This window comes from Megalobrama amblycephala, linkage group LG1 (assembly GCF_018812025.1).
Source record: "Megalobrama amblycephala isolate DHTTF-2021 linkage group LG1, ASM1881202v1, whole genome shotgun sequence".
In the NCBI taxonomy this organism is placed as follows: Eukaryota; Metazoa; Chordata; class Actinopteri; order Cypriniformes; family Xenocyprididae; genus Megalobrama; species Megalobrama amblycephala.
This window is the reverse complement of record NC_063044.1, coordinates 37,491,240-37,499,455: the sequence shown is the minus strand read 5'-3', so window position 1 is coordinate 37,499,455 and position 8,216 is coordinate 37,491,240. Positions and strand designations below refer to the sequence as shown.

The 8,216-nt window shown below is 42.3% G+C and overlaps 1 protein-coding gene across 3 annotated transcripts in view; it reads right to left on the bottom strand.

Moving 5' to 3' along the window:
- Positions 1 to 656: 656 nt before the first annotated feature.
- The window catches only part of mrtfbb (myocardin related transcription factor Bb), a 43,679-nt gene continuing 36,119 nt past the window's right edge, over positions 657 to 8,216 (bottom strand). For all 3 annotated transcript variants that reach the window (XM_048191054.1, XM_048191061.1, XM_048191069.1), the window contains 7 exons: positions 6,970 to 7,138; positions 6,149 to 6,886; positions 5,931 to 6,062; positions 3,608 to 3,754; positions 3,033 to 3,167; positions 2,458 to 2,518; positions 657 to 2,372 (listed from right to left, as the gene is read on the bottom strand). In XM_048191054.1, the coding sequence (XP_048047011.1) occupies positions 1,915 to 2,372; positions 2,458 to 2,518; positions 3,033 to 3,167; positions 3,608 to 3,754; positions 5,931 to 6,062; positions 6,149 to 6,886; positions 6,970 to 7,138 (1,840 nt within the window). In that variant the 3' untranslated portion in view covers positions 657 to 1,914. The remainder of the gene's footprint in view (positions 2,373 to 2,457; positions 2,519 to 3,032; positions 3,168 to 3,607; positions 3,755 to 5,930; positions 6,063 to 6,148; positions 6,887 to 6,969; positions 7,139 to 8,216) is intronic.

Here is an 8,216-nt window from a genome sequence, read left to right as displayed (position 1 = left end):
CATCTACATACAAAGCAAACATCTACTGTGCTGCAGTAAAGAGTCTGACCAATCAAAACGCAGCTGCTCTCTCATGTCATTGTAATCGCCTTATATGAATATGGAAATTTCACTGGTCCAGTTTAGTGTTGTTTCCCTGGTCAAGGCACGCAACACAGCCAGTTCAGCTAGGCTGCAAGAGCTAAATCATGTCCACACTATCTCTACTCTTTTGTTAGAGATGATAATGGCCCTTAGTCTCCCTCCCTCTCTTTGGCCCCATGCTGGGTTTGGCAAGAAAAGCTCTGACCTTCCCCAGTCCACGCATTAGATCAATTTGAATGTTTTATACATTAAATGTTATCAGTTAGCTGCCACAATTTCGAGTACCCTAATGCAATGGCTAACAGCTCGCTGACCATGGAAATTGATAGTGAATGTAAATGAGATCAGGTTCCTTCAATGAAGGTGACCACATTTTGAACAATTACCATGGCACAGTTTTCATCAAAAATGTCTAATATATGCAAACTCTGTGTTATAAGGGATAGTTCACCCAAAAATTATCATTTTGTCATCATTTACTCACCTTCATGTTGTTACAAACTTGCATGGTAAGATATTTTGAAGAATGTATCAGCTGTTTTTGTAAATATTTTTAAAGGATTAGTTCACTTTCAAATGAAAATTAGCCAAGCTTTACTCAAAGCCATCCTAGGTGTATATGACTTTCTTCTTTCTGATGAACACAATCGGAGAAATATTAATAAATATCCTGACGCATTCAAGCTTTATAATGGCAGAATGCGTCACCAAATGTGTATGAGCTGAAAAAAAGTGTCTCCATCCACATCCATCCATCATAAACGTAATCCACACGGCTCCGGGGGGTTAATAAAGGCCATCTGAAGAAGCGGAACAATGTGTTTGCGTAAAAAAAAATATATCCATATTTAACAAGTTTTGAAGTAAAATATCTAGCTTCCGCCAGACCACCTTCCGTATTCAACTTCTGAAGGTTAAACTGTAATTTGAATAGGGAAGGTGTAGGATGTAGCGTAAGCTTTTTGAACTGCTAGAGTTTTACACATTCTTCGTAAGTTTTTAATTTGATGCCAACGTTAAGGTTCTTGATGCCGTATTCAGTGCAATATTTATATGCATACATTGATAAATGTTTTGATGCGAGAGTGAGTGGAGACTTAATAGTCAATCTGTTCATCATACAAAGTGATGCTGCCACTTTGGAATATACTAATCAAGTCGTATGGATTAATTTTCCGCTACTGTTATGTCCTTTTTATAGCTTTATAATTTTGTAACTCTGACTTTTTATGGACCAAACAGCTGAAATGGCTTCAAAACATCTTTCGTGCTCCACAGAAAAAAGATACAAGTTTAGAAAGACATGAGGGTGAGAATATTAAATTTGGATGAACAATCCCCTTCAATTCTAAAACTGGAGAGTATCAGGTCTACTATAAGGCACAATGACTGTGTGTATAATTCTTACTTTCCCCAAAATGTGTGAAATGAATCTAATATATAGTCAATTCAAAGAAATTATACTTATCACAATCTAAAAAAAAACAACATTCTATCATTCTATATAATATAGGCCAGCAGTTTCAAAGACTGCTTCAAAATAAGAAAAAGCAGAAGGTCACTGCCTAAATATATAGGTGAAAAAAAGTCTCTCTTTTCTGCCTTGAAAGGTGTTGGTGACAATAACAGCAAACAAACCTGCACTTGTAGGCACAAATGAGAAAAGCTGATGCTAAGCTATCAATGGTCACATCTGTTTAGAACGCACAGAGTATCACTCCAGATCCCAAGACGTGTTCTACGAGAGTCTGCGCACCGCACGTCTGTTAGTGGTCCCTCAGGGTCAACAGATCTTTTCAGAATGTCTCCAATCTTGATCCCTTTGTGAGCTCAGTCCCAGTGTAACTGTAGATCAGTCGAGTCCAAAAAATCAGATGAAAAGACTGTTGGAGAGGAGATCCCAGCAGGACCTGGGATCGTAAGGTCCAACCACTCCATGTTATCAAGGCCGGTGTCTTGTAGATGGAGGGTGGAGGGCGGTGTGTCGGTGAAGGTCAGATCTGAAGTGTCCATGGGGGAGTGGGGGCGCTCCAGCAGCTGGTGTTTGAGCTCCTCCATCAGTCTCTGGGACTGCGGCTCAGCGTCCTCCAGCAGGGCCTCCAACTGGTTATCGGAGGCCAGGGCCACTAGGCTGGGTGGAGGCGCTTGGGTCTGATTGGGCGTGCGGGCAACGTGTATCTGCGGGGGAGGACGTGACAGCACAGTGTTGATCGGCAGAGTGGTGATGTTTACTGTCACTGGCAGAAGTTTATCGAGAGAAGGATCATGCCTGGCCAGAGGGGATATTTCTGGTAGGGAAAGCACAGAAAATGGTTTAGTTATTCAAATATATTGTAGCTAAAACCAAAGACATGTTCTTTTCACAGTTCTCACCTCCACTCTCAATCAAAACGTCAAACAAATCATCCATGTGCTGACTGGTGGCAGTGGGAACCTTTACAGAAGAATATGAGGTATTAAATAAAGTTAAAATGTTCAAAATACATTTAAAAGTATGCAACATTAGTATTTTAACCTTCAAGTGGAGTTGGAAATATCATCATTTCGAGTTCCGAGCAAATGAATGACCCAGTGGGAAAGCCTAAATTATACTTCAGTTTTAAATTGTGATGTAAATTTTATCATCAGCATAGCACTGTGTACGCCTCCCTTGGACATGCGCCTTGAATTTTTTTTGCATTAATTATTTTGGCCACAAGGTGGCAACACTGGCCTGGCCTGTTGTTTCACGGTTAAAAAAAGAAACGGAATAGACAGAACAAACACTACTGAAGACGGCAACAATGATAGACACAACTCTAGTTTAAACAAATCCTAAGACATCTTTGTCAGTCATAACTTCTGGAGAGAAATAGCGCAGATACTGGATAAAGATGAAACTTCCTAGTGTGCATTCTTCTGCTTGTGTATGCTATCAAATGGAGTCTACTTCATTAACTTTAAATTACCTGCATTGTGGCTTGTAGACCTCTGGTCTGTTTGACGGCCTCCTCGTAGCGGGGTGGGTCTTTGCTCTTTGGGCTGAGGTGATTGGGAAACGTTGATGGCTGAAGGATATAGTTGAGCTGACAAGGCGAGGGAGGCTGAACAAAACATATTTAACTTTCAAACTGTGTAATGCAAACAGTGTAATATATAAGGATAAAATGGAGCACTAGACAACACAGAAAGAGTACACACATGTCAGCATGTTTCTATCACTGTCACCTTTTTCCCAGCCATCCAATCACAGTGGAGAAGGGGCGGGTCAAATAACACACTGACCAACCGTCAATAGAGGGGAAGTTAATATTGCTGGTCTCTAAATATTCATGTCTGTACCAGATGTCTGTATATCTACCACATTATTAATATGAAAAAATTATGCTTGGGGGAACAGTTCTTCCAAGGGTCTACCAGCTAAAATGCTGCACCTCCAAAGCACTCTCAAGCACTGGACATTTTCAGCTGACAAAAAACACTTTGGTAGACACATGACCATACAGAACAGACTTCTGTGAACAGGAAGATCAGTTTGTCTTACTTTGTTCATGGGTCCATTTGGGGTTGTGTGTCTGGGCGAGACTCTAGGTGAGTTGTTGAGGAAGCACTGGGGCATGTCTGCCATGGGCTGGTTCTGGTTCTGCCTGTACTCAATCCCAGAAGGTGAGCTTCCACACAGGGGTAAAGCCTGCAAACACATGAATCAGAAGGCAGAATTAGGCCCAGTGCACAGTGCGAGGAAGAAAATGTTTGTATATCAGTGTGTAAACAGAGGCCTCTTGTTCTTGAACCAACTCCCTGTCTTCTTGATAAGTGCTCTTTCTGATTTTCTCTGTACTCTCTACTTCTGTCACCTATTTATTCAGGTCTGTGTTTGATGTTGCTGAGCGGGTAATGCATCACCTGAACTCAACTGCTATTGCCAGGGCAACATCAGAGATAAGTACAGAACACATTGCAGGCCTCAGAAAGGCTTTCCATTTCAACCTACGTGCCAAATCAGAGAGAAATGCGTCTGGGCCTTGTCATCACAATAGTGAGCTGAACTGGATTTATGAAGTGTCGGAACACTGAGAGCAAAAGTAAAGGTTAAGATCTACGAGCACCCTAAAGAATACATGCATAACAACACAACTTAGAGCACACAATGAATTTCTAATTGTTGTATGATTGTTATAATTTTACTGCGATGTAAAATGTTATCATTTGTGATTTGTGGTGTCTTTTTAATTATAACTATGTGTAATGCACATCCTAATTACCTTGTATGTCTAAAATACTGCATATAAGAATTAGTGGTTGACTAATATGGACTTTTCTATGGCCAGGGCATTGCTAATGTGTATTAAGTGGATGTTAGCATACCCATGAAGGTGCTAGGGTAGACTATATTGTTTAGTTTAGTTTGGTTGTTTGAGTGGCAGTTACCATGCAGTTTGGGGTAGTTGCCATGGTGTAATATTTCTAAGTTTTTTTTTTTAAATAGTTGTGTGTCTGGGCCAAAACATTCCACTTGAACAAACCACAAAGACTACAGCCAACTAGCATGTACGTTCTGTGCCTGTGTGAGAGGAAATATCTCTCCATACCAACAGTTGGCTGTAGTCTGAATTCGTCATTCAATAATGGAAGCCGGAAGAGCTAGGACTGTGGATTCAGGCCCTTTCCCAAATGGCACACTTCATGTGCACTTTCAGACTTGTGGACTTATAATGGCCGCTGTGTGCGCATGTCCATAAAGTCCACGAGACCGTAGGGCAGGGGTTCCCAACCACATTCCCGGAGGCTCCCCAACACTGCACATTTTGCATGTCTCCCTAATCAAACACACCTTATTCAAGTCATCAGTAGAGACTCCAACACCTGAAATGGGTGTGTCAGACAAAGGAGAAGTGCAAAATGTGCAGTGTTGGGGGGCCAACATGGTTGGGAACCACTGCCATAGGGTGTCACCAGCTACGCAGAGGACTTCTACCCAACAGTCAAAGCGGCGTTGCATCACGAAAATGTGGACTCAAGAGAAACACCGTGAGGGTTTAGAGTTCCATTTGGGACAGGGCAATAGAAACCATAAACAAAGTTCCTTGACTTGTCACGCACTGGTTCGCTAATCTGAACAGCCAATCAGAGTGATCTCTTTTACCAATGGGCTATGCCACCGATTCAATATGCTTAATTCACTCTTTGCCAAGAGTTTGATTGGCAGGCGATCTGACCAATCATAACGCAGAATCTGCCATTTTGTCTGACAAAACAAACCAGACAGGAGAGTTACATGAACATCAGAGGGTATGTTGTCACATTGTCACATTATAGATGTCTTTCAGCAGTTGAAACATCATGTTCATTCATGTTTATTTTGTGCTATAACTAGTAGTAAAGAGATGATTGGTTCATGAGCCACTTGAACTGAGACAATACAGCGATCTGTCAAGACACATTAAAGAGCCACAAAAATGTATTTATTGTTTGAATTTCTTAAAAACAAAATGACACGATTTGACAGCTGAGACTTTGTTTCATACCAAAAATAACCTGCTCTGTCTTGTCTTTCAGTGCATTGTCAGTCTCCTCTTTGCTCTGCAATGTATTTTTCACTGCACAAGAACATGATGTGTAGTGTGAGAGTTGCTGATGGGGTCTGAACCTACTGCAAAAACTAGGCTGATACATGCTCAATGAGGGGCCAATATTGGTCGAAGGACAACCATTAGATGTTATGTCACAGCCTTTAGCCAGTTACCATTCAGTTGTTAGAGTGTTCAGCGTGGTTGCAAAGACATTGCTATGTGAGTACTAACGTGTTTTTAGTGCTCGATAACACACTCGCTAGATGAAAATCACAGAAGGAGTGATTTTCTCACCTGAGGAGGAGATGGTGTCTGATTTGAATGCTGTTGCAACATTGTATTATTGGACGTCTGTGTTTGCAGAAGTGGCGTTTGTATGATGCTTTGAGCCAAACTGGGCATTGTTGTTTGGAGAACGGTCTGCGCCTGCAAAGTAAAAAGAAAAACTCTAAATAAGATATGACATTTTCTTCACTGTAAATAGAACTGGCATATCATGAATGTTAAGAGACCTGTGTGCTGACAGGGTTGCTGGGCAGGCTGATAGGCAACAGAATTTGTGTGGCAGGCTGAGTGTTGATCAGAGTCTGCTGATGCAGCACTTGAGGGACTTGCTGGGTGTTGATATAGAACTGCTGTACTGGGGTGTGGTGCATCTGGCCATGAGGCTCTTCCTGTTTCACACCTGTAGTTTGCGGCAGGGGACTCCGCTCAGAGTTGCAGCTAGGGGCGGCGCCGTTCTCCACTTTGACCTGGATTGATTGATTGGGTTCAGGCTGCTGCCTTCCACCTTGCTGACTCCTTTTCTCCACCTCCAGCTGCATTTTAAGCTCCTCCACCAGCCGCTGCTCCTGCTCCAACTTACGCATCAGTTCCTCAATCTGACGCTCCTTCTCATGGAGGCGCTGGTCTTTTTCTGACACCTTGATGTCCATGGTCATGTCTTCAGGAGTGGGTTTGAGGGGTGAGGTGCCTGTCGGAGGGTGGGCTGGAGACAAAGTGCAGTGAGCTTTGGTGGGACTGTCTCTGCTGTCCTCCATACTGATGTTGGAGGCCTCGGACCTCTCAGGAGACACCGGTGGAGTTGTGCTCATGCTTTCGGGGTGCAAAGCAGTTTTGGAGATGTTTAAATCCAAGGTTGTAGCAGGCTGAGAGCTCTCCTGGTGGGCCTTAAGCCTTTCTATGAGGTCTGTCTTAGTGCCGGACACAGGAAGTCCACGCAATTTCAACTCCATCTTAAGCTCAGCCACCTAGAAGACATAAGAACAACTGTACTTCTGCACATTTATCTATTTTATGAGGAAAAAAAAAGATTAATGGGCATATTACCCACCTTCATCTCATCTAAGTTGGCAGGCAGAGACCCGGTTTTACGACTGGTCATGGTGTTGTTGGGACGTGACGGAGCCGCACTCGGCAGAGACACCATGATGGGAGAAGGAAGACTAGGGCTGGTGCTCAGGGTGATGTTGGGGCAGCTGTTCTGACTCTCAGCTACTGTCCTGCAGAGGAGTATGGGGCATTTTAAATGCAATGGGAACTTCCTGTTCCCTCATCATTCACAATAAACAGCTCTTCTACACAATAGAAGCAGAGGTATATCTTGCGGCAACAGGAGCCAAAATGGAAAATAATGTGAGGAACTGCCGTACCACAGCTGGGGTGATGACAGGTCTGTTAGACAAGATTAATAGGCGAAATCATTATTTAAAGGCTATCGCTCATAGCACACAACGCTAACATTCCTTTCTGAGTTGCGTACTTCTTTTTCAAAGCAATCAGGCTCAAAATAAATCCTTTTAGTGTCAGAGCTGAAACTGATATATCAGAATCATATGCAATTGCACTTGTCTGTAACCGATGTTTATGTAACACTTTAAAAATTAGCAAAAGGGTTATATAAATCAAATTTATTATGAAACAAAAAGGCAAAAAACTATTATGCACATAGTTTAGTCCTATTCAGTGTCTACTTAAATGGAGCATCTCTTGTGCCTGTCCAGCAATAGTCAGCAAGCAATTTGCTCCATTTAAAGTTATCTGCAATGTCTCACACAAGTACGAGGCATTTCTGCTCACTGTGAGTGAAATGTGAGAAATGTGTCCCTTTGCAAAATGAAACCCACGTTTTGGGCGATTGAATCACAAGCAGACGAGGGAGACACATACCCGTTTACACCTGGTATTTTAATCTGTCTCTTTTGTCCACTCTCAACCACTTCTGTCCTGATTTCTTCAAGGGGAGGGTCTATGGGCGGGTAAATGTATGAGTTTTTTCAGATCTTTCAATTTAATGGACAAAGTAAGATGGAAAAACACATGGAGAGCAGGATGCTGAACATGGTGAGTGTGTGTTAGAAATTAGGAATGAATGAGAGAACATTTTGCTTGGTACATTTTTTATCTTCAAAACAAACTTGAGTCTCCAGCCAACAAAGTTTAAATCCTGTCTGGCTAGCGCACTTGCCATACGGTTTATGCATTAGGTGGAGAGTAGGTGGTCATTTGACCACATGAGCGTCTACACCACAAAAGCAATCCGGTCAAATGTGTTTTCAACTACCTCTGGAAGTGGTCAAA